A 25920-nucleotide genomic window follows, 5' to 3' on the forward strand; every position below is an offset into this window, starting at 1 on the left:
AACTTGTTTTGACGGATTAAAAAAGTGGATGTGGTATTTCTGGGAACAAAGTTTTCTCTAGCAAAGTAATTTCTCTTCACAGTCCTTTTGCTCATCAAAGGAAACCTAGGCTATGATGTGGTTTAAATATACTAGTCAACATTTGAAGTGGATCGAAAACGTTGATCAAAGTTGTCCTAATACAAAAACAAGTATTGGGTATTGGTTTTAAGACAAATGTTTTGATCCACTTCAATTGTTGACTAGTGTATAACCTTACATGGTAAGCAAGTGACTTTTTATCACACTAGTCTTAAGTTGCTGAACAAATGTTTCAGACACCACAAGTAATTTACATTTCATGTTTATTTCCAAGTCGTCTCAAAAAGGTAAATCACCTCTATTTTTAGATCATTAAAAGGTGCTAAAGCACAGTGGCCTACACATCTAAAAGCTGCTCAAGACAGATACATTTCAATGATAAAAAAACTGTAAATGTATCATAACAATAATACCAACAATAATAATAACAATAAGAAAAAGATTAAAACAGCTACACAGTAGAAAGAATTGAACATCACAATAAAAAAAAATAATAATAAAATGGAGAGGAAATGTACAAAAGTTCTGCTGGGCAGAGGACAGGTAACTTCAACAAGCATGTTTCTGGGGCCTTATTTATAAAATGCTGCGTAGAAACAGTCTTAAATTTGATCATTTCTCAAAAGCGTGTACGTGTGATTCATAGAACGAACGCACAGAAGAGAAACTGTTAATCGCAAATGATCTTGAAATTGTGCGCAGCTGAACAGTTGCCGAATTAATGTCATTGACATATAAAAGAGCACCCGTCAATGTTTAAATCCTTTTCCAGGAGCAATAATATCTTATATTTTCAAAAACCTGCAGCAATCGGACAAACAATCAGGCCCTGACGTTGCGCTAAGCACTTTTCCACGCCAAAGACCGTTTTTACAAATCTGAACGTTGCTGTGGATTTTTGCTCTACGATTAAATCTGTGCGTACGCAGGCTTTATAAATGAGGCCCCTGGACTGAGTGTGCGAAGGTGTTTTCTAGTCAAACATGTCATCGTCTTCGCCATGATCAGATTCATCAAAGTATTTAACCTCCTTCTTAGCTCGACCAGCCCGATCTCTGCTCGAGTCTAATCGGGAGAAGGTGTTCGTGTCTGCATCGACATCTTCATCGTCAGATGCTTTCTTCATTTTCTAAAAGACAGTAGGCGTAACTATTACGTAACACAAACAAGGCTTGAGGATTCATTATTAGAGGATATACCACTTACCCTGCTTGTGGTAGATTTTCCTGTCTTCTTCACAGGATTATAAGTCTCCTCCTCTGAGCTGGACTGTTTCCTCTTTCTGCCACGCCCTTTGCTGCCTGCCTTTGGGGTTGCTGGTGCTTTTTTAGCAGTTGCTTCTGAGTCCGAGTCCCAGGTGGCTGGATTGGGCCTTTTGGCTTTTGCTGAAGATTTCTTCTGTTTTGGTGCTGCATCTGTAGGTTTCTTAGCTGAAGGTACAAAAAATATGTATTAATGAGAAAATTAAACATGACAGATTTTATATTCACTGATCACAGGTCAGGAATTTACCTTTCTTAGGTGATGGTTTCTCAAATGCAGAACTGCTGGAATATGATGAGAAGACTGGAGCCGGGTCATCATCGCTGTCTGACTTCACATCTGATCAACAAATGAACCCATTATAAACAACATTTACTATACTAACCATACCTGAATAGCATGTTTTTAGAAATGTAAACCAGATGTCTCCAACCCTGCTCATAAAGTGAGCTACCGTCCTGCAGACATCAGTTCCAACCAATTATCAAGCAACCCTGAACACCTTGATCAGCTGCTTCAGCTGGGTCTGGAACTTAAATATGCAGGACGGTAGCTCACCAGGAGCATGGTTGGAGACCCCTGTTGTAAACACACGCACGCACCGTCACCGCTGCTCTTGTCAGCATAGGCAGCTTTAGATGAGAACACACTCTTTGTTTCTTTTTTCACTGGTGAGGCAGTCCTACAAAGCAGATTATTCGAGATTATTACACAACAATCTCAGAACAAATTCTGACTTTGAAGCCCAGAAAAAGTGCATCCAATTTTGATTAATGTAAACAGCATGACTCCAGGGGGTTAATAAAGGACTTCTATCCATATCTTGTCTATGTCATGTTTTAGCGAGAGAGTTTAAGCATAGTGAGCTAATGTTGCCATACACTGCAAAAATTGCTTCAGACAAGCACGTGCAGGTCGCGGTTTGCGTTATCTCAACATTTTGAACGTATTTTCGGCGGCCGAATATTCGGTGCATCCCTACTTTTTGTAGTACAGATGTCTAAAAATTCTTAAATCAACATTTATTTTCTTAAAGGGCAAAATTACCTAAGTAAATAAGTCTAATTTTAAGACAAAAATATTAAATTTAGGTGAATTTGGGCTTAAAACAGGCATACAAATCTGCCAATGGGGTAAGAAATTTTACATTTAATTTTTCTTGAATTTAGTGTTTAAGAAAAAAGTTCAAGTTTTTTGCCTACCCCATTGGCAGATTGTTTTCCAATGGGATTTTTCCTTGTTTTATGCACAAATTCACTTCAATTTGAGATTTGTTTAATCTGTTTCATGCACAAATTCACTTAAATGTGATTTTTTTTTGTCCACAAACTAGATTTATTTTCTTAGGTCATTTTGCAAATTAAGAAAATGCATCTTGATTGAAGAATCTTTATATATTTGTACTTAAAACAAGACAAAAATACAAAGTAAGAAAGTCATTTTTGCCATGTAGATATTAGGCTTGTTGCGATAGTCGGTATAACTGGTGATACACGGTGCTTCAGCCTCTCACCGGTTAGATCATTTGCCCACCGTCTTTCACTGTTGTTTTGATATTTTCTTGTAATTAAATCATTTAGTTTCGCTAGAGAGAGCAAACACAACTACTGAATGTGTCTTCTGCCTGAATTCAGCGGAGCTGAACGCGCGTCACATCACAGAGCAGCAGGTGTCAGTTTTCATTTATTCCTGTTGCAAGCTGACTGACCAGACGATGACAAAAGACGTGTTTTTACTCATTTTTGTTATAATATACATATATGATGTTTAATATAAGCAATATTTTGTTGTTGTGTTTTCCCATTAAGAATAATAATAAACCCATCATTCAAGCAGCGCTTTATGGAAGAGTAGCCGGTTGCTCTGCTTGGGACTGGCGGATTTCCGTCACAAGTGCCTGCGCACACTGACTATATTAAAACCAGCTGTTGCCCACGCATTGCACGCGAATTCATACGCGATTTAACGCAGGGTACGCAAACGTTGCTTTTAAACGTCTGCATGCGCATTTATAAGCCCCTCCCACCCGGTGATACCGGTATCACTGGGTTTGTCACGCACTGATTAACCGGTAGGAAAATTCTGTCACCGCAACAACCCTAGTATATATGCTTTATAGTGATGTAGTGGCATAGTGAAGAACGCAAAGAAAATTGCGGAGGATTTCAATATAAGAGGATATTGAGTTATCCCCATCTGTACTTTAAACGACTCACAACGCACGGTTCTTATGAGAGTCTGTTCTTACCGCATTATACGCTATGCTACTATCTATGCGTATTGGATGCTAGTTATTATTGTTTATATGGCCATGTGGATTATGTTTGTGAAGGATGAATGCACTTTTTTGGGCTTTATAGTCAGAACTTGGTTCACTGGTTCCTGTTTACCACTGTTATAAAGATGAGCAAGGACATTTTTTAATATAACTTTGATTATGTTTGTCTTAAAGAAGATGGGCATATGTATCTTGGATGGCTTGGGGTGAGTAAATCATGAGGTAATTTTCATTATATGTCAGAGTATCCCTTTAACTGTAAGGAATAGTCTTTAAAAATTTGATATATGCATATATTCTGTATATATGTCAAAGAACAGATATAGATGCACATACGAAGGTAATGTTGTTTTTGGAGGGAATATATCATCATCATCATCATCTTCATCAACATTATTGTTTTGCTCTGTGGGAGTTGGTCTGTATGATTGAACCGGAGAGCTTGAAGCATAATTTTCTTGTTCCTCATCATCATCTGCATCTTCCTCCTCAGAGAAGTCAAATGTGTACTTGGCCTTCACCGCTGAAAAGATGACAACACAACACACACCATTTCAGGATATTTCATGATTACATCATTTTTTTAGGACATATTTATAGGTAAACTCCCACACACCTGATGCTCTCCTGGATGTGGTATCTCTGGGAATGACAGGTTCGTTTACATCCGGCTCAATGTCAGATTTTTCATCATCACTTTCATTATCGTCTGACCATGGGTTCCTCTTTTTCACTTTCTTAGCTGAGCCTTTAACACCAGCAGGCTTCCTTTGTCTTGGAGCACCTGAAAAGACAAACAGAACACCTATAGCTGCTTTTGAACTGCTCAAAGCGTAACTAAACCCCTGGTCAGAGCCTGACTCCACCCACTGCAATATTTGAAAAATGCAAGAAAAGTGGGCAGATCCCAACAGAGATAGAGGGGACGAACTAAGCTCGTACCAAGTGTGTGGTGAGATCATAACAAGGGCGTGGTGAGCTTGAACCTGCTTACGTCACGAGTTATTTTTTGGACCCAACATCCAATAGGAAAATTCAACTGCAGTACCCACCGTTCAACCTGAAGAGGGCAGCACTTAGACGTTTTTACACCATATATTGTAGTATTGAAAAACTTTATATCCAAATGTCAAAAAAATTACACTAATAAAGCATCATTCTTACAGATCATTAACTAAAAAAAGTTGGTTTAGGGTTAAGTTACTCTTTAAATCCAGTACTTATTTATAGGAACTAATACTGGGATGGTTACTCAAGAATGGGCTGAACATACAGCACAAAGACAACAATCTGCCCCAAACAAAAGCTTTTTTATAATACACAATTACATGCACACTGTTGTCACAAAAGAAAGACAATATACAGAGTACTGGATTATAGCTGAAAGGTGCGCAAGGAGAATTCGACACAAAATAACAACTTAAAGACTAAACTTACCAACTGTTTGTAAAAGGTGGATGTGTGCTTGGTCAGATTTTGACGCAGTGCTCATGCATCAAACGTCTGTCTACGCGTACAAGTCAAATAAACTATGCTTTGCAAAGCTGTGCATTAGACCGTGAGCATACGTTTGCATACATGTAAAAAAACAACTTATAGGCTTATGAAATCTCCCATAACTTGCAGTGCTACAAAAAGTAGGTAGCTCCACAAATATCTACTATGAAAAGGTTCCCGCTGTGCGAATGGGGCTTTTGTCACAGACAGGTTGACATTTGTGTGATATATAATGATGTGATGCTAATGCTAAAGAGTTTCACAGTAAAATGGTGGTTTTGTTCTTACCTGGTTCCTTGTTCTCTCTCTTGACCCGCGGGGCTTTGGGTTTTGTTGCTGGGTTGGGTAGGCCAGATGGTGAAGTTAGGGAATTTTCTGTGGTGCCTCCGTTTGAGCCAAGCGCGCTGTCCTCATCAAACTCCAACTTCACTGCTGGATCCACTTCAGCCTGACACAAACACACAAACATTAACACATATCAAGACATAATTATATTCAATGTCTCTGAAAGTCCTTGAATAATTCACACAAGGATCAAGTTAAACACAAACACACTAACATTTACCCCCTTCTTTTTCTTGGTGAGTTTCTTGGAAGCGTCAGCTTTCATGGCCTGTGTGACCTGTGGCTCTATCCTGCGGCCGTAAGGAGAGGGCTGAGTTTCCTCCAAATGCATTTTCTTCACTTTAGGTTTGCCCACCTTCCCCTTCACTAGCTTCACGGCATTTCCAGAGTTCGCGCTCTCCCTCTCCTGCTCCTCCAGACGCTGAAAAACAAAGATGGAGATCTCTCACATGTGTCGTTTTCTTAAAACCTCTCTTTCGTGCTTTTTAGGAAACTCACGTCCAGCTCCTCTATGAAGACGGCAAGATCTTCTCTCCAGAGATCCTCTGGATTCTTTCTCTGCAATTCATTCAATTCTCCTTTCTGTATGACACATTAAAAAGCACACACTCACAGTTAATACTGGAACCTGCTGTAATCATCCATCAATGTGTCTTTAGTGGCTTGGACTATAACTTTATATATTATTGACAATGAAAAAGTGATAACTATATTGATGTACCTTAAGGTCTCTCTGTCTGAGAAGCTCATCCACCTTCTCCTTGGTCAAACACCACAGTGGCATGTTCAGAATGTAGTTAAAATTAGGCCCGGAGGACGAGCCAGAGTCCACTGAGCTGTCACTGTCATTACCACCACCATCCTCATCCTCCAATGACTGAGATCATTTGCCCGACCAATCAGAAAGAAATGAACAATAAGCGAATGGTACAACTATGAACAACCAAAAACTTTTTATCATTAAAAGACTACAAATGGTCTATTAATGATCTGCTTCCCAACCTTTTTTTAAGTGTAGCTTTAAGTGTGGGTTTGTAATGAATAAAATAATGATTAAGTAGGTAAATACAGTCCTGATCAAAAATATGAGGTAAATATGAACATTGAAGGCTGTCAACAAATCTGTGTCGCTCCTCCTATTGATCGATCATTCAAAAATCGAACATTTCATTTAGGGATGGGCAATACAAACTCATGATATTTTAAGAATTTTTGTGGTAATGATATTTATGATGGTATTAAAAAAATTATGCAAAAGCAAGGGCAATTTCCATCCAATGAGCTGTCGTTGATGACAGAATACCTAATGTGAAGTTTAAATCCATTGTCTTAAGGTGACATTAAAGTGCAAAAGTAGTGACACGATCGCACATGAGTCAAATGTAAACAAAGTACAAACTAGAGATGAAATGGTATGAATATTTGACATCACTATGACACTACCGAAGATTTCTACAGATCCCAGAAACTTAATCTTAGTCATTAGCTAACAATTTAAAATTTTAATTTTAAAATAATTTTACATGTACGTGCACTTTTGTTCGCATAAACATTAAATAAATAACATTAATCATGGCACATTTGGGGTCGTAAGATAAATGTTAATCCAGTTCAGATAAAACACAAGTGAATAAATCAGATTTTCATATAAACACAGGAGAAATCGGCAAGTCATCTTTGTCTATGGTCTGTATGTTGTGAGAAATCGGGTGTACTTTAGGACCCAGTAGCGGACGATGCAGCACTCGCAGAAGAAACAAATAGAGATTTAAACTAATCAGATCACATAATTTAATGGAAAAAGAATAGAACTCATCTTTCCCCAGCCTTAATTTGAGACCGGCCTTTATTTGTCCGCGATGACCACGCCCCCAGCCACTATCAGAGGCCCGGCGTTTATTTGAAAAACTAATATGGTATATAACACAACTCTTTAACACTTTAGTTTAACAGTAACTAAAGTAATTTGCACAGCGATGCTCGTGGAGTCATTAGTTAACTTTTTGGCCGCACATCACCCTCGCTGCTCTTGCTCTCAGGTGGGTGTTGTTGCTCTGCGCGTTACGTAAATGGGACATACGTCATCGTGTCGCTATATTATTGAAATCATGATATCACTTTTTTTTAATCATGTAAAGCATTATACCGGTATTATCGTGAATGGTATGATATGGCACACCCATAATTTCATTGAAGTAAACAAATGGAAATGCCAAATTTGCATACTCATCACTGAGTCTTTTACCACAATTACCTTCTCCTGGGCTTTATTCCACGCCACGACAGGGTCCGATTCATATCCCTTCTGCACAAGCATTCGGATCAAATCTCTCTTTGACTTGTTCTCTGCAAAAATAATGTAAACCATTAAAACATACAGAAAGATATACATTGTAATGTTTGAAAATGGCTTTACTTTAAGTGCATAAATACTATTTTAATACTTTAAAATAAATCCTAATCAACAACCAGAAACACAAGAAAGGGACACAGGTCATTTCAGGAAGGGCCTTTAAAAAAGCATCTTAAAAGCGGATGAAAATGTAAAAAAAAAAAATCTTACCAATTGAAATTTTCCCTTCAATCTTTTCCAGCACAAATCGAGCCTGGTTAGAGAGTTTGGCTGCTTCAGCACCCAGACTACCTATCAGCCAGTCTTTCCTTAGCTTATAATAGTGCAGACGTAGTTCAAAAAACTCCTTCAAGATGTCCTGCACGGAATCATAGCGCTTCAGACAGCCCATGTGATCAAACAGCACCTGCAAGGTATTATATAAAAGTACTTAAATGTCTTGATTTTAAATTTTAAAATGTGCAACAGAAATGTGTCATTTATATCACAGATTTCAGGACTAAGCAGTGCCTTATTTGATGACAGGCCATCTCTTTCAGACCAACTATGCAGGAGAGTGTCAATAAAAATTGATTAAACGAGAACACAACACTTACCATGGAGTTGCATGTGAGAGAGGACTGCAGTTTGAAGACCTTGTGAAGACCGGCTGCCTCGGCCTGTGCCAACTTCTCCTCTGTCATACGCACCACAAACTTTACTGTGCTGTCTGTGTGATACTCTTTATAGTCAGAGATCAAAGGAGGTGTTTTATCTGTTCCCTGAAGCATGGGCTCTAGAACAGACTCCTTATACGCCTGTCAGAGACAAAAAAAACTCATGAGTACAACAATAGTGCAGTAACAAAATCTTTAAGTGACTATAGAATCTCCATAGATTACCTGAGTCCAGGTACGAACAGGAAGTTCAGTAATCTCAATAGTGTTTTTGTCCAGGACGGACACTTCCCCACTGACCAAATATTGGTTTTGTCCCAGCTCATGAATAATGCCTTTAAAGTTCTTGTAGCTAGGCAGCTGAGGAAAAGATAGAGATGCACAGAATAAGTAAAGACGTAATGAATTGTGAGACACATTACTCTCCTTAATGTTTTAATGTATGTAATATTGTCTTTACAGACATACAATATTAGGCTTGTTCAAAAAGTATAAATGTGTCAAAGACTTTACAATGGGCAGGGGTTCCTGGTGGTTAAGCATACGGTTGATGTTGTTGACAATCTCTCGTGGGTCATAGTTGGGGATCTTGCAGGCCCAGCCAGTTCCGATGCCCTCGGCTCCGTTCACCAGCACCATAGGTATTATGGGTATGTACCACTCTGGCTCCACCTTCTGGTTGTCATCATACAAGAACTTCAGCAGACTGGAGTCCACAGCGGAAAACAGGAGTTTGGCCAGTGGGCTAAGAGAAGATTAAAACAAATAAAGGCAACCTGAAGACCTTAGAACTATAATATATCTTTAGAAAAGGACCAGCATGCACTAGTATACTTGCTTTGATCACTAATGCCAATGAAGAAACCAAGTCTTACCTGAGCATAGTGAAAATGTAACGTGGGCTGGCAGCATCTTTACCACCATTGATACGAGTACCAAACTGACCAAGCGGCTGAAGAATATTGATGTTGTTGCTGCCCACAAAATTCTGGGCTAGATTCACGATGGTCATCATCAGAGCTTGCTGCAGATAACATAACATCTCTTTAAAAACAATTCCGTAATTTTCCCAATTTAAATAACAATATCATGCGTTTTTCCGAAAGAAAACATACATTTAGCTTCAAAACATCAAAGCTCAACAGAATTTTTTTGCTCTGCCTAAACTTTTCACTGCCACCAAAGCAAAAGATAAATAGTTTACTATTTCATCACTGCAAATTGAAAGTGACATTTTAATGTTTATAAGACTTAATAAGAGCTATAATACTTACGCCCTCCTGCAATATATACAAAACGTCACAAAAGCCACATCTGGAGGTCATAAATGTCTGCTTAAAAATTGCATTAGGCAATTTTTTTTTTTAAACTGGTGAGCAGTTTATTTCATAAGTTTATAGTGTTTATCATTGTGTCTTTGGGTAAATTCAGTGTATCCCAGTGTATTTTCTAAATCTGTAGAGCTTTTTGAAAAATATCAGGACATTGTAATAAGTATAACAGGGGTACAGCAGGGTTTTATCCTGGGTCCTTTTATCTTCATCATCTAAACAACATATTTCTTTACCTTCTGCCATGTTTGCATTCTTACTCAGACTCATTAACATCGATCTGTCATGTTGCATCATGTTTTTATCACTTACGGACCCAATATCTCCACACAAGAAATATTAAATTGCACTGTTGTAATATTGTAAACAAATGTAATGAAATGGTTGCTACAAACTTCGCCATGATGGTACGCAGACATCTCAGCCACGGATCCGGCAAGCTGGGCCACCTTAACTTCCCTCTTGTCATTTCTCTTCATACAAGTGAACAAGACCTTCCTCTGACCCGGCTTCAGACCTGCACAATTTAAAGAATAACAAACACTTAACTACACAAACTTAATATTGAATTTACTATCCTTTGTGTTTAAGGCTAATTCACACTGATCCACCAAACACCGCAATTCTAGTTAAGTTTGCTGGTGTTCGTCTGTGTTTTCTGAGGTTTGTCAGATGAGTGTGAATTAGCCTTTAAACATTATCAGGACTGCATTGGTTTTAAATAGTTTTGTTCATGTTCGGTTTTAGAGTAGTTTGTTGCTGCAACTCCAGAGCAAAGAGGATGTAGATGCAAGACTGAAGATACACACCATCAACAAGTGAAGGAATAGATCTCTCGTTGTCTGAGTTTGAGAAAAGAATCAGTTCTTTGTTGATGAAGTCATTGTAGGAAAGGTGATGTGTCATGGTGCCATACAGGTATTGCTGTGAAATAAATGACCAATGTGAATAAAAGATTTAAAAAACTGTACATTAGTAAATTACATCATATATGCATACATCTACCCAAGGATATTGTTCCTAATGTATCCAGAAAATTGTTTGGGTACAAAATTCTGATTTACATTTTGCTATACATTTAAAGGACCTTTCATCCAAAGCAGCATACAGTAAATTCAAGGTGCATTTTATCAGTGTGTCCAGAATAAATTGTGTTTGTGTACCTCTGGCAGTCCGTGCATTCTCCTCTGCCGTCTGTCCTCCATGAAATTAGTAAGCCACTCTTTCCTGTCATCTGTCTTCTTCTTGCTGAACGCCTGAGCACAGGCCACACATTAGTTTAACCAGCTGTCTGATAATTTCATTAAAAGCTTTATCTTTAGCTTAAGTCTTTTATTTGTGGTTTCTACATAAAATCATCCTATATAATGTAAAGAACATTCTGTGAAAATATAAGCTTGATATCTTTATTATTAACTGCGTAAGGTCATGCCAAAGACTGAAATCAATCTCCATAATTTTATTATTAGACTTAGGCCTGAATTTCATAGACACAGTCATCTTAATAAATGCAATGCTGTATATGGAAACAAAATGCAACTTGTGTCAATTTAAGCGTACTGCTGTACGGAAATAGAGCGGAAGCTTAAAACTAACCAGCGTTATGGCAGCATCATCTTCAGTGCCATTGTACTTGAACATAATTCGATGCCTCTCCATGTCGGCAAAATACTCCTTTGCTTCTTTGCTTGTGCTGGTACCCAAACCTTAAATATATGATACAAGCATATAGTTGTAAATGCCAGTTATAAGAGACGGTATCTTTCAAATAATAAAGCCAAACAACGCAAACCTTTGTAGTACTTTATGTGCCACGTTTTATAATTTTCAGTATGTTTCTTCCATTCTTCGAACTCTGGGATGCTGTAAAACGCCACCTGTTGCTTATTCTTATTGGCCTGTAAAGGAAGTAATATGATAATAACATTGTAACAAATGTGATTGATGACATTTTGTGACAAGCAAACATGTAGCTTACCAGATGTGACAAAATATATTGTACCTGGACTCAAATACGTTTTTTATCATTGGTGAACTGCATTGGTTTATATAAGCTTTTGCATTAAAGGTGCAGTGTGACTATATTACTATATTACAATCAGTGGTGTATAAAGACCCTACATAATGAACTGTTATGTATTTAAAACCATATAATGAGGTGTTTTTTTTCTACATACACTGCAGGTCCCCTTACATGGAAGTCACCATTTTGTGCCGCCATGTTTCTACAGTAGCCCTAAACGGACAAACTGCTCTACAGAGCGTGTTTTGTCACTAATGTATTTTGTCTGTATACAACATGTTTGTCATGTGGCGGCAACCGTAGCTTCTTATGCTTTTCGGTGAACAGTGGACTGAGCCGTTGGTTGCAATTCACAATATCACTGCTAGATGCAGCTTTAATCTACACACTGCACCTTTAAGTAATGTTGAACCTTACTGTAATATCTTTCCTAGTGAATGTTTAGATTTTTTAAGTTTTAATAATTCACTTTTCCTTCCACCTTAGCAAACAGGAAGAAAGACTAGACTGTATTTACAGGGGTCACACACCAGACGCACAGCTCAGCACCACGTCGAGTCGCATCTAGGACAACTCGGAGGTATCGGACACCGGAAGTGCACATTAAATAACTCGAGCTTAGTCAGATAGCGTCTACTTCAAAATGCAAAATATACGTTAGCAGCCAATGTTAATCACTAATGATTTGGGACAAAAATGATGTTATTTAATGTTAAACTATGTGAGTGGCGCGACAGGGATTTGAGCAGTGTCCTGAGTCACAGTGGACAGACGCCGCCAGGTGGCGCCTGTGTGCGTACACTCATAGAAAACAATGTGTTCTGTTTTTTAGAACGCCGGGGTGCTGAGCTGCACGTCCGGTGTGCGACCCCCTTTAGGCTGATGCCCACCATAAGCCTCTGTGGTGACATGTAATTTTTGCTTAAATAAGGTAAAAATAAAGGGAAGTAATGCTGAAAAAGCAGGACGGAAATACGTTTGCCAAGTGAGTTTTCTTCTGCGACTGTAAACAAAACATGTTGTACCTTTACGATGGGTGTGATGAACTCCTCCAGGAAGGTGTGCTTAAGCAGAGATGGCCAGTTGTGATGGAAGAAGTTAATGAGTAGACCCTTGATGTGAGAGCCATCTTGATCCTGAGTATGGATAATGAAATCACTGTTCACTAACATAAACAACATGTCTGCATCCTGACTAAATAGATAACGTATAATAAATAAATAGATAGATAAATCAGATTATGGTACCTGATCGGTCATGATCATAATTTTTCCATAGCGTAAACTCTTGAGAGACTCTGGATCTTCGTAGCTCTTCTTGTACTGAAGACCCACAATTTTAATGATGTTGTTGATTTCTGCATTCTCCATGATCTATGATCAAAACACGGATCGAAATATATTTAAACAGCCATATAATTAAAACTCATGTTTGTTTTTCTTAAATGTATTTATTCTTCATAATGTGAACAAACAATTTACCGCAACTTTATTAAAGGCATTACAACAAATATTATCACGATGTATAAAAATATACTTTTTATTCATTACATTAACAAAAATTAGACATTTATGCATTATAATAAATGTCATAAAAATAATGCCACAGCAGAAGATTCTTAATGGTCTTAAAATAGGTTTGACATGCATTATGCAATATATAATTTCTTTTGATTTTGATCTTACCTGTTTGTGTGTGGCCTCCCTCACATTGAGAATCTTTCCCCTGAGAGGGAACACACCGTATCGATCTCGCCCAATCACTCCTAATCCAGATACAGCCAGAGACTTGGCCGAATCTCCTTCAGTCAGGATTAGGGTACAATCAGAAGAGTGCTTACCACCTACATAACACAGAGAAAGAGTTATGGCACTGCTAAATCGAGCATTTGAAAAAGTATAAGTCAAACAAGGCATGTGGGCACATTAAAAACGCCCAAATACTGTTATAAAGATCTCATGATAACATGTAAGACCTGTAACAGCTGATGACAGCAGATAACTTCAGGTGTCATGGACTCACCAGCATCATTGGCGTCGTCCAGTTTAGGGATTCCTTTAATCTTGCTGTGTTTGACAGAGGAACATTTCTTGTTTAGCTGTGTCTGAGCCTTAAACTTTACCCAGTTCAGTATGCTCTCCACAATCCCACAGTTTGTGGCCTGTAATGAGACAAATCACACTTCAAAATTTGCCAAAAGCAATTTTAAAAACCAAAAGCATTTGATAACCATGATGGATTAAATAACTGCAAAATAGCGGTAACATAAGAGTACGTATGAGAGATTTTAACATGCTTACAGCTCTGACGAATTTCTCAGAGAGAAGACATTTGGAGCCAAAGCTTTTGGTCTGTAGGGTCATGTTTTCCTTGGTCTGGGAATCAAAAGTTGGGTTTTCGATCAGGGCGTTCACAAATACCCACACATGGTTTTTAACCTGAAAATGAAAAAGACAAGGTGCAGGTTTCAAACTGTGCAAATTACTGGATGAAGGTCCAAATTAACAGGTAATAATTACATTAACAATGTAAAATAATATTGATAAAAAACTTTAAAACAAATGTTTTTGAAGTTAAACATACAAATGTGCAATTGAATTATTTAAATATTTACTTAAAATCTCAATGGTATACTTAAAGGAAGTAATTTAGGTCAAGGGTTTGGCTGACAGAAACGTTTAAAAAACCCTGTATTAGAGAAATCTGCTGACAAGTCAATGCTCACCTGGAATGGTTTCACTGAGACTCCAGCTTTGTTCTTCTTCTTCACGACTTCAATCAGTTTTCCCACTATTTGGTCCACAACATAGTCAACATGTCTTCCACCCTGAGACAGCAACAAGAATAATGGATATTTGAATGCAACACTTAGTATAAACGCTAATTTGCAATCAATCATCAAAAACTGACAACTGTCTGGAGGAGGGGCTCTATACTGAGATTTTATCTAAGATATAGTGACTTTTCAAAGCCCTTAAGTGTCATTTTTAAAACCGCGTGGTGGTGACAAATCTAGCGACGTTTTGGAAAAACTTTATCTACTGTCTGCAAGACTGCCAAGCAAGTGCAAGGTCATAATGTCCCACTGTAGGAAAACAGAAAGAGCGGCAGAAAGAATTTCCCATTTATGAGTACAAAACAGCATTTTTAAATAGCAGTCAATTATCTGTATATTGTTTGCTTTTTTCAGTCAAAATTATATTTGACTGTTTAATCACATGAACATAATTTATCTGTAAATATACTAGTTCGTATTGATATAATGTTGGTGAACGAATCGATTTTTAAAAAAAAAATCTTTTAGGTGAACAAATTGTTTTCATTCACGCAATCTATTGACCCATATGAAATCTCCCACCCTTCTCGCGGAGTGTGTACAATGACATGCAGGCTTCTTTCTGCCTTTAAACAGTGACAATAGCACAAGCCAATGGCGTTCAAATAAACCATTTTGCAAGATGTAAACAACACTGGTCCAGAAGCACTTCCTGTTTCAGTTTTTTAACACTACATACATGGTAGGATAAATACAATCAACAGAACATATATAACTGAATCAAAAGGTTCAACAAACATCTTTAAGATATATGTGAAATAAAAAAAAACAGTTACAAACTGAAACAGGAAGTGTTTCTGGACCAGTGTTGTTTACACCTTGCAAAATGGTCTATATGAGCTGTGAGAGTGCATATGATTGGCTCAATGTGCTGAACGAATACAGCCTTCACTGAACGAGTCGCTGCTTTGAGATTGATCGAGAGAAATCACGTTTGTAAAATAACTGAATATCTGGTACAGTACATCTAGTTAGTAAACCTTAGTAAACTTTAGTACATTTCTCATTTCGTCTACTGAATGAGATGAATGAAAAGGAGTCACGTACAGAAAGCAGGTGCAATGCAAACAATAAAATAAAAATAAATTATTTTGTTTAATTTTAGTAAAGTTTTAGTTCCATGTTTTGGCGGACTGACTTGTATCTACCTTAATACAAATTATTTTACTATCAAGGTTTTACTACAGATATATTGGCCACTCTGTTTAATGTATTAATTATATGAAAAAACTACAAATCAATAAAATAATCACCTTTTTGTAAAGTAGCACCCAAAAACTGGACAAAAATAAAACAATACTAAATATTCTTCATTTATTTCTATGCAACAATCAATATTAAGAGCTTTTTTTATCAGTGGCGGCCACTGACTTCTTTTCCAAGGGTGCACGATGCGAAGCTCATCACAACATGCATGTAGCCCATCATGTGTGGTTCGTCATTTCAAAATGACGTGTGAACCATGTGCATCATGCGTCTTTTTCAAAATAAGTGCCTGCTGCACAAGCGTCTAAAGCAGGGGTGTCAAACTCATTTTAGGCTGAGGGCCGGATGGTTAATAACGCCATGATGTGAGGGCCGGATAATTTTTTTTAAACCTTAGTGTGCTGATAATTGTGTTAATATTAACTAAACAAACCAATTCATTAGTTTGTTTAGCAAGAAAACTAGAGAAACACACAGCTTTGTGAAAACTACATTTCATAAGGTCACACTCATACTGTATATTATACACACAAATTTACAACTGTACAAAATCCACTGGCCTTAGGTTGAAAAGCCTTAATTTAACTTCTTTTGCCTTAATGCCAAAATTATTTATAAACCATTCACTTTTCTTTGGAATATATTTGTAATGAGAACAGTCATTTAGAAAATGAGAATGCTAGATGGGGCAGTGGCCCAAACCAAAAAGGGCACTAAGGGGGGTGGTACTATTATTATGGTTTTAATAAAGTATTATAAATATGATGTGTTATATTACTAGCATGTGATTATAATGGGAAATATAATAACAAAAATTAAAATGTGACGATCTGCTAAATATTCATATATGATTTACCTGCTTGCCTGATGGAGCTTTGAATCCATGTTTGCAATGTTGAATTGCTGCTAAAAGCCTCTCTTTCCGTTCTCTGTCGTTATTTTGTCAAGGCATTGGTGTTTTTGTCTACAAAGTGTGCCAACAACAGCAAATTTAGTGTTTATATTAACTTAGATCTGATCGGGAAGATTAAATCGATTAGACAAGTATTGTAACGTTAATACTAAGAATGAGGCTATTTTGCTTGCTAAGTTGTTAGCACTTTTAAAACACCGACAGCAAATCATTACCGGAAGAAATACATAAACAAACTTCCAAATTACTAATTCTGTTGTTTAACAACTGATTTAATGTATTGAATCTACCTGTTAATGCAACGAACTTCGGAAACTGTTGTCTTCGCTCTTCAGGCAGAGAGTGCACAGAGATGCTGCGGAGCGGGCGGGAAAACACGAAGTGGATTACTGGAATCAGTGGATCTTTAGCGGAGCAGTAACAGCAAGATTTTGGGCACCGTGTTTAGTCTATGTTCCGCGTTTTGCTGCTTTCCGCAAGTCTCTCATATTAAAAACGAACTAGACACCCGCCTGAAAGGGTTTTTTAAATATGTATTTAATATTTAATAATACTGTATAAATCATCACGCGGGCCGGATTGGACACCTTTGTGGGCCGTATGCGGCCCGCGGGCCGTATGTTTGACACCCCTGGTCTAAAGGGATTATGATAGAATTAAAACTCGCGTTTGCCAGATAGTCCCTTAATCTCATTGAAGTGTCTTGTGAGTATTTTGTGTGGAGCAGGCACTTATTTGGACAAGACACATGATGCACATAGTTTACATGAACACATATTCCAAATTTGCGCCCTCGGAAGAGAAGTCACCAGAAGCCACTGTTTTTTTATCTAAATGATGTAACATTCAAGAAAACTATTATATGCAGAACGTAGTTAATTAATGCAGCAATTTAGCAGCCCTGTTATTATTACGTTTAGTTTTAGTTAGCTTTGATGTGTAGCATGATCTTGTGATTTTGTTTCATAAACATAACACTGTCTCTGGAGAGTATGAGGCCTTATGTGGCTTATTGAAACAGAATAAATAAAAGTGCATTTCAGAAACCTTGGTGGTGGCAATGCTGTTGACAAAGCTAATCTGCTGAAATCCCTTCTCGCTCATGGTGAGACAAACTTCCCAGCGCTCATTCACAGTTTCATTCACCACCTTCAGAGCGACCCCTGTCTCGTCCAGTTTATCCTTCACATACAGGTCCACATAACTCCGGAACCCAGTTACCTGCAGTGACAAACAAACAGATGATCAATGTTTAGAAATATATGTGAAAGATAAAAAAATTTAATATAAAAACACAACATTAGAAGTCGATAAACACTTCTTAGTGACTTGAACTGAATTGCAGATGACTTACAGGTAGTTTCTTTCCATTGAGCATGACTTTAACACCCCTGCAGGAGCCGGCAACATCATACGCCCTGCGGGTCAGCAGGGCCAAAATGTCCTTGTCCAGTTTCTCCATTTTAAATTTGGCCAGGTCAGGTTGGAATGTAACACATGTGAAATCTTCACCGTCAAAAAACTTTATCTTTGCATCGTTAGTCTTTGCCATGTTCTCCTGCCATGTCTATGGGAGAAAGACATGTGTTCAAAGTTAAGTCTCCTTATAGATCTTATATATGTTTCAAATTGCTGTTCAGCAAAATGTCTGTACCTGTTTGAAGCTGCGTTTGTACTCTTTGCAGGCCGTCTCCACTGTAAACTTTGTGCTAAATATGTTGCAGAGTTTAGCACCATATCCATTTCTCCCACCTGGAGGTATAAGATTAAAGAGTAAAGTCTGGGTGTGCAGTATGTACATAGCTACTCTCAAAATAACAGAAATGCTGTGTGTCAATTCACATTGCATAGCAAGACCTCTGAGTTCAGCAAGAGGGTGGTGATTTTTGCAGCTAAAAGTTTAAAACTAGCCTGAAGGAGGAAAAATTTGTTATCGCCTTCATACTGTATATAGCCCAGTGGCGCATTCCAAGGGCTGTTGCACTAATCACCATTTAACAGAATTGGCTAAGGCTTGGGCAATAAAACGATTGCAATAAAACTCCTAAAGTGATTGCAATAAAATGTATGTTGATAACAACAAAAAACTGGACATTTTTACATGATATGGATAAAATAAAACAGCCTATCACACAATAAAAATATTTAAAGTAATCAGTCAGTTGTGGTATATATTGGTACTGTGAAATTGTGAAAACAGGTAAAAACAGGTTTTTAGTCATACCACCCACCCTTAGCTCCCACTAAACGAGAACAAGTACACTAGGTAGGGTTGTTGCGGTGACAGAATTTTCCCACCGGTTAATCAGCGCGTGACAAACCCGGTTTTACCGGTTTCACTGGGTGGGAGGGGCTTACAAATGCACAGAAGTGCGCATTTTACTTTCACTTTTGAGTTAGATGCAACTGTTGTTTAAATCCAGCGCTTGCGTACGCTGCGTTAAATCGCGTATGAATTTGCGTGCAAATGTGAGTGCAACAGCTGGTTTAAGTGCTTGAGTCAATGTGCGCAGGTACTTCTGACAGAAACCCGCCAGTCCCAAGCAGAGCAACCGGCTATTCCTCCATAAAGCGCTGCTTGAATGATGGGTTTATTATTATTCTTAATGAAAAACACAACAACAAAACAATCTCGCCTATATTAAACATCATATGTATCTTATAACAAAAACGAGTAAGCACGCGGCTTCTGCCATTGTCTGCTCGCCGCAGTCTGACAGGAATGAAATCTGACAATCGCAGCCGCTGCTCTGTGATGACGCGCGTTCAGCTCCGCTAGATTCAGACAGCAGACATACAGTTGTAAGTGTTTGCTCTCTCTAACGAAACTAAATGATTTAATTACAAGAAAATATCAAAACGACGGTGAAAGACGGTGTCGCGGTGGGCAAGTGATCTAACCGGTGAGAGGCTGAAGCACCGGTAATCACCGTTTCACCGACTATCGCAACAAGCCTAACACTAGGGGTCCAAAATTTTGTGCTTAGACCCCTAAAAACACAAATGATATCTATAACAATTTGCCCAATGTCAGTGATGGGCAGTAACCCGTTAGAAGTAACGCGTCACTGTAATCGGATTACTTTTTTAAAGTAACGGGTAAAGTAAGGGATTACAATTGCAAAAACAGTAAATAGATTACTGTTACTTCCCCATAAGCAGGCTGCGTTACTGTGTTATTTAACCTTGATTTTGTTTCGTGAGACTGTCTCGTGACGTAAGTCGAGTGACAATGACGTATGAGCGTGGTGCCGTCAGTCAGTGTAGTGTTAAAGATGAAGAGACAACGAAGCGCAGAGAACAATCATGCAGCGTTTAATGCTTGAAAGTACCTACATTCCTATGAGTTTAACTCAGTTAAAGGTGATAAAAACATCAGTGTCCGTTGTACACTCTGCGTTGGAATAAAACTTTTATCTACAGCAAAAAATCTGAGCAAACACCTAGCAAGCCGGCACATGAATGTGAAACTTACTGAAAAAAACCTGAACCCCCAGCTGACGTGACCGCTGCGACTCCATCTCATACAGTGTTAAGATGTAAATAGTCCTCAGATTGTATATTATATAAGACGTTCATGTGAAATCTGATGTAAACAACAGACTATATATCTATATTTCATGGATTATACGCATTTGTGGATGAAAATGGTCATTTGATAAATTCTATTAGACGAATTTCATGGGATATTCACACATCTGAAACAGACTGGATTTGACTCGCGATCGTTATATCAACACAAGGGAAGAAGTCCTGTTTATATTTTGCATGTTGTCATCTGGACTTCTGTCACAAAATACTACATTTATGATTATAGAGAATCTGTATCTCAAAACAGAGACCATACACTGATGCTAAACCCGTAGACCTTTTAAACGATGTATAGTAATATTAATATTATTAATGTTTGTAAACAGTAGGCTATATAGATGTTGTTGCAACATTAAAAAAAAAACGACATCATCATGCCCACAAATTAGTGCGTGTCGAGAGGTTAAAAAAGAGAATGTTTCATTTGATTCAATTTTAGATGATGGAATATGCAGAAAGAATAGAATTAGGCTGAAAGGTCTCTTGCTTTGAAGCATATTCAGGTTGTGCATCATGTTTTTGAAAAGTAACTTAGTAAAGAAACTAGTAAAGAAACTAACTAATTACGTTTGAAAATAAGTAATCAGTAAAGTAACTGGATTACTTTCTTGGAGAAGTAATCAGTAACTAATTACTATTTCCAAGTTAATTGACATACACTGCCCCATTTATATTTGGCAGTTCCTTTTCGAGATTTGCATATATGCTTGTTTTACATACCTGTGACTTTCTTTTCATTGTCATCATAGTTGCTGGAGGTGAGCAGGTGTCCAAAGATCAGTGCAGGCACAAACATCTTCTCATCTTTGTGTTCCACCACAGGAATGCCCTTCCCATTATTCCACACAGATATGGTGTTGGAATCTCTGTTTGAATGGGGAAAACTTTAAATCACGACCCAAATAGACATGCATAAAAATCCAGCCCATTACTACACTTAAAATTTTGTTATTTTCATTGCGATGTTACAGGAATCAGTAAAGTTATTGATTGCAACACTGTTAACTCGTAATACTAATGTTTATTTAGCACATGAGATCGTGTCGACTGTTGTAAGAGGATGTTTACACCTGGTATAAAGATGCGTTTGGTCAATAGGATCACAAGTGGACGACACTAAATGCATGTGGTCGAATGTGTCCGAGCAGCAACAAAGGCAGCCTGCTCTCCATCTATTGATCTATTGTGATGTTCCGAGCACAATGTTTTTACATCGTACCGGACTTTTAGCACGAACCCAGTGTTCAGTGTGTTCTTTAGGCTTTCATTAAATGTGGGGTGCATGATCTCTGAAAGCCAATGTTGACATCTGAAATCACCTAAACAAACACGCCCCTACCCCAATAGAATCTGGACCTTCTTTGATAGACCCACCACACACATACACAACCAAGGCAACGACTCTAACTGCTGATTGGCTGATACTCAGCCCGACTCCCTTTTCCAAAGCGTTTTTCAAAAATTGTGCACCCCACGTTTAAAAAAAATTCATGAGGCTGCTCTCTCTGCCTCTTTCATTTTTGTTTTATTTTAAAACTGTGTGCATACAACCCCTAAGTAAGCAGATAAGAATTAAGATGTTATGGCATCACTCACGGGTCGAGGTTAATTTTGATGGTGGTCATGTTCTTGTCTCTTTGTTTGTTATCAGCTGCATTGACTGTTGAAAAAGAAAACAAATTGTTACAGCATGAAAGATTTTGAAAATTATCATTCAGACCTATTAGCTTACTGAAAAAAATATATAGCAAAGCTTTCAATGTTTGTGTTTCTACAAGGTTGTGTGAAAGAGACCCCAAATTTTGTTATGGTAGCAGTTCAGTCTTTTATCTGGATGTGAAATTAAAAACTTTCCTTTCCTACAATAGCAGTCAATGGCCAAAAAATATATCATAATAAAATTATTATAAAACGAATAAGTTGCTAAATATTACATGTAAACAGTTTTCAAAGTCAAGCCTTTGAGGCAAACATTTTAATGACAGATTACAAAGACATACTTTAAGTTTCTTCTTAGGAAATGGCAAGTAACAAACTATAAATAATAAAACCAGAAACATTGTTTTAATAAAGTAAATTGTAAAACGTATAAAGGTTAGATTTTAGTTGCTCCATTTTCATGTTGACTAAGTTTGGTAAAAAAACTACTGTGAAGTGAAATAAACTACCCATTCTCACAAAATTTTGTACCTTTAGTCACGTAATTTTTTATTCTTTTTCGTGATACTGTTACGAATTTCCGCGTTTTTTCTGTTTATGTGTCATTGTCACGTATTGGTTACTCAACTGCTTTTTACTATTTTCAAACCATTTTCGCTTCGGTTTAGGGTTAGATTTGGTGTTTGCATTAGGATGTCACTTGAAGTATTGTTTTATACTATTTTTTCTGATTTTTTTGTCATATTTTCTAAATTTTAAAAACATTGTCGCCTGGCGTTAGGGTTAGAGTTGGGTTTGGGTAAGCATGTTATTTTATGTACATCTTACTAGTGATAAACCAATATATTGCCCGGCAATATTATTGTTAAATATAGTTTTATTAAGTTTAATAAATGTTACTTTTTTTAAATTGAGATTTGTAACATTTGGTATCATCGTGTCATTTTTAAGATGTAAATTGAGTGAGTAAAAGCAGTATCGGCTCCAAATATCGGCTCAAGAAAATCGGCAGGATGTATCGGTCATCGGCTAAGGCTGATGAAACAAAAATCCGTATCGGCACTAAAAAAAAAAAATCCATATCGGTCGATCCCTAAATCTAACCCTAAACCAAAGCGAAAATGGTATGAAATTAGGACAAAATAGTTGAGTAAACAATACGTGACAATGAGACATAAACAGAAATTCATGATACGATTACGAAAAAAACGCGGAAATTAGTGACAGTATCACGAAAAAGAATCAAAAAAATTACGTGACTATAGGTACGTAATTTCGTGAGACTGGGCTGGAAATAAAACATTTGCCAGACAAAGTATGAAGCATAGAGAGCAAAAGAGAAGAAATAATCTTACCAAGAATCTCATCAAAGATTTTATACAGTCCAGGGACGTACGTAATTTCCCTCAAGTTCATTCCAATGTCCTCATCAAAAACCCACATTTGCTAAAGAACACACATAAACATTTAGTATTATTTACAGAAGCTATGTCACTTGTGACAATTGAATAAAACTAAAACAAAACAATGTAATAAATACATCAGCAAAACAAGTACTACAGACAAATAACTCATTTCTATCCTGCAGTGATTTTCATGACAGGTTGGTCTATATTACAGAAGAGATCCCTAATAAAACATCAGTGTTATAATGAATGTGTGTGCCCTCTTACCTGAGTGACAGGTTCCACCGAACCGATGTAAGTGTCTGGACGAAGGAGGATGTGTTCAAGTTGAGTCTTCTTCTGATAGATCCTCTCCACTGACATCTTCTTTGAACTTTCTTTCTTCACCGCCTCACCCTTTCCCGAATCCCCTCGGCCATTCACCTCCTCTTTCTTCGAACCATTGTTCTTGTCAAAAAGGGTCTGTTGTTAGATACATTTATGCAGCTTTGTTAAACTTATACACAACTATCAAACCACTCACAAGTTTGTTGATGTGGTATTCTTTGTTTATATTAAATTTTCAGATTATTCTTTGGAAATCACATGACAGAAAATGTTAAATGGTGAATTAATGATTTATTCATAGTTGGTAAAGTATTTAAAATAAATCAACTACAGTTTCAACTACTCAAAGTACAAAAATAATATGCGATTTAAAAAAAAAAATCAGAAAATACTCTTATTATAGCATATACAGTTCTAGCAATGCAATAAACAGAATGTCAAACATTATGGTTACATTTTTATTCTTTTAAGTTGCCCAAAGATGTGACTCTTCACGTTTTCTACTTCTGTGAATTGCCATATGTCACTTTACAATATGAGTTCATTTAACATTACCTATCTAATACAATAAGTATGTATACTTAGAAATAGGCCTATATTTTTTCAGTATTTATTACACCTTTTAAATGTTAGTTAATACAACAATTGTTTATTATTTGTTCGTGTTTTTCCACTGTTTTGAAGAGATACAATGTTTTAAAAAATTGCATTAGCACTAAAAATATTTGAAAATAATATGCACTAATAATACATGCTGTATAAGCATTTATGTTTTTCATTGTTATTTCATTTTAATTATTTAGTTAGTTTAGTACATGTTAATTATGTATTTTATTTAACAACACAGTATGCTACCATCTGCACATTTGTCTGGTATGATTTGTAATTCATCTGCACAGCTCTGGGATCAGTAGTAACATCAACAAACCCCCCTATTTCTCAGCAGCATTTGCTCCTTTGTTGTGGCTTAAGTAATTTTAAGGTTTAACTAGTTGTAGGTTTCAGTGTTGAATAAAATAAACCTACGGCCTCTCTGTTTAAACATCCCAATAGTTTGAGTTTGACTCAACAAAGATGAAAAAGTAACAATTTAGGAGTCATTCACAATTGAGTGAATCAATAGAAAATAACTTTCTAAACGGCGTGTTTCACAAATCATACACAAAGAAGTTGAGTAAATGTGCTTAAAATAGATAAATAAAGAGTTTTATAATGGGATGCAACGTTATTCTTTTCTAAAGCAGAGTAAATGAATGAATGCAGACGCAGTCTATGAGCTCATGTCTGGATGAATCTCACTGTTAAAACGCTACAGCGCAGTGTGTGTGCTAACAATCACACTCGTAATGCTTATGTGTGTGTAATAACGCATGAATTATCACATTAAAATTCAAGTTATGACTTACCACCCATGTTAAGCCCCCGCTTCCCGCTGCACCGTTAGACATTTTCTATTGTTTAAGTCTGCCCAGAAAAACAATCAGAAATCGTCCATATGTGATCTGCAAATCGCTCAAACACCCGCCACCATCCGGTCTGCTGCGGTTCCTCTGTCCTTTGTTTATTTACTGCTGTAACAAAGCCGAGCTTCTGATACCGACTCTCATGCAGGCAGTGTGCGGCTTTAGTCTCAATGATTGTCGGCTATTGTTAAAATCGATCGCCGCCGCCTGTTCAAGGCCTAGAATTTTTCACTAGCTCTTAAATATTAAATAATGTTAAAATGGCTTAATTAAATTCTAATAAAGGAAAAAAATAAGTTAATACGTTACACAAACAAATAAACTTAATTTCGTCGTGTGCGAAGTACAATTAATGCCACATAAAAAAGGAATTTAATTCAATAACGCACAGCCGCGGCGTCAGTCCGGCTGCACTATCTGCACGGAGACACGCCCCCACAGCTCCACCCGACCAATAAGAATATAAGGCACCGGCGTGTCAACCAATAATAATGTGATCGACGTCGTGTGACGTCATGCCCTTTAAATTTTGAAGAAAATAAATATTTGCGTCAAAAAATAAAACATTTGTGACAAAATATTCGTATCATTGCATTTTACGCACCCTCTTTCTTAACTTTCCCTACTTGACGATCGGTTGCGAACCAAGAGCACATGCAATGCATCATATGGTAAATATTTCTTAAAAAATT

General features: G+C 37.2%; 1 protein-coding gene across 3 annotated transcripts; it reads right to left on the reverse strand.

Moving 5' to 3' along the window:
- Nucleotides 1-327: 327 nt before the first annotated feature.
- top2b (DNA topoisomerase II beta) lies at nucleotides 328-25660 on the reverse strand. 3 transcript variants are annotated; one of them, XM_065290917.1, is made up of 35 exons: nucleotides 25172-25660; nucleotides 23706-23885; nucleotides 23388-23478; nucleotides 21970-22033; nucleotides 21094-21239; nucleotides 18437-18534; nucleotides 18137-18349; nucleotides 17830-18003; nucleotides 14553-14654; nucleotides 14128-14265; nucleotides 13850-13988; nucleotides 13513-13670; nucleotides 13075-13200; nucleotides 12853-12963; nucleotides 11597-11702; nucleotides 11401-11510; nucleotides 10968-11060; nucleotides 10614-10728; nucleotides 10200-10321; nucleotides 9349-9497; nucleotides 8987-9218; nucleotides 8699-8833; nucleotides 8414-8614; nucleotides 8028-8223; nucleotides 7719-7810; nucleotides 6186-6341; nucleotides 5963-6046; nucleotides 5679-5885; nucleotides 5408-5567; nucleotides 4239-4406; nucleotides 3959-4145; nucleotides 1947-2026; nucleotides 1594-1683; nucleotides 1288-1511; nucleotides 328-1210 (listed from the first exon to the last, which is right to left on the reverse strand). In XM_065290917.1, the coding sequence occupies exons 1-35, from the start codon at nucleotides 25211-25213 to the stop codon at nucleotides 1055-1057; spliced, it is 4845 nt and encodes a 1614-aa protein (XP_065146989.1). In that variant the 5' UTR covers nucleotides 25214-25660; the 3' UTR covers nucleotides 328-1054. The 3 variants fall into 3 exon arrangements, with proteins under 3 accessions (XP_065146989.1, XP_065146988.1, XP_065146987.1); XM_065290916.1 differs by having other exon boundaries at nucleotides 5685-5885; nucleotides 23706-23900; XM_065290915.1 differs by having other exon boundaries at nucleotides 23706-23900.
- Nucleotides 25661-25920: the final 260 nt, after the last annotated feature.

Source organism: Paramisgurnus dabryanus, chromosome 19 (assembly GCF_030506205.2).
Source record: "Paramisgurnus dabryanus chromosome 19, PD_genome_1.1, whole genome shotgun sequence".
Lineage (NCBI taxonomy): Eukaryota > Metazoa > Chordata > Actinopteri > Cypriniformes > Cobitidae > Paramisgurnus > Paramisgurnus dabryanus.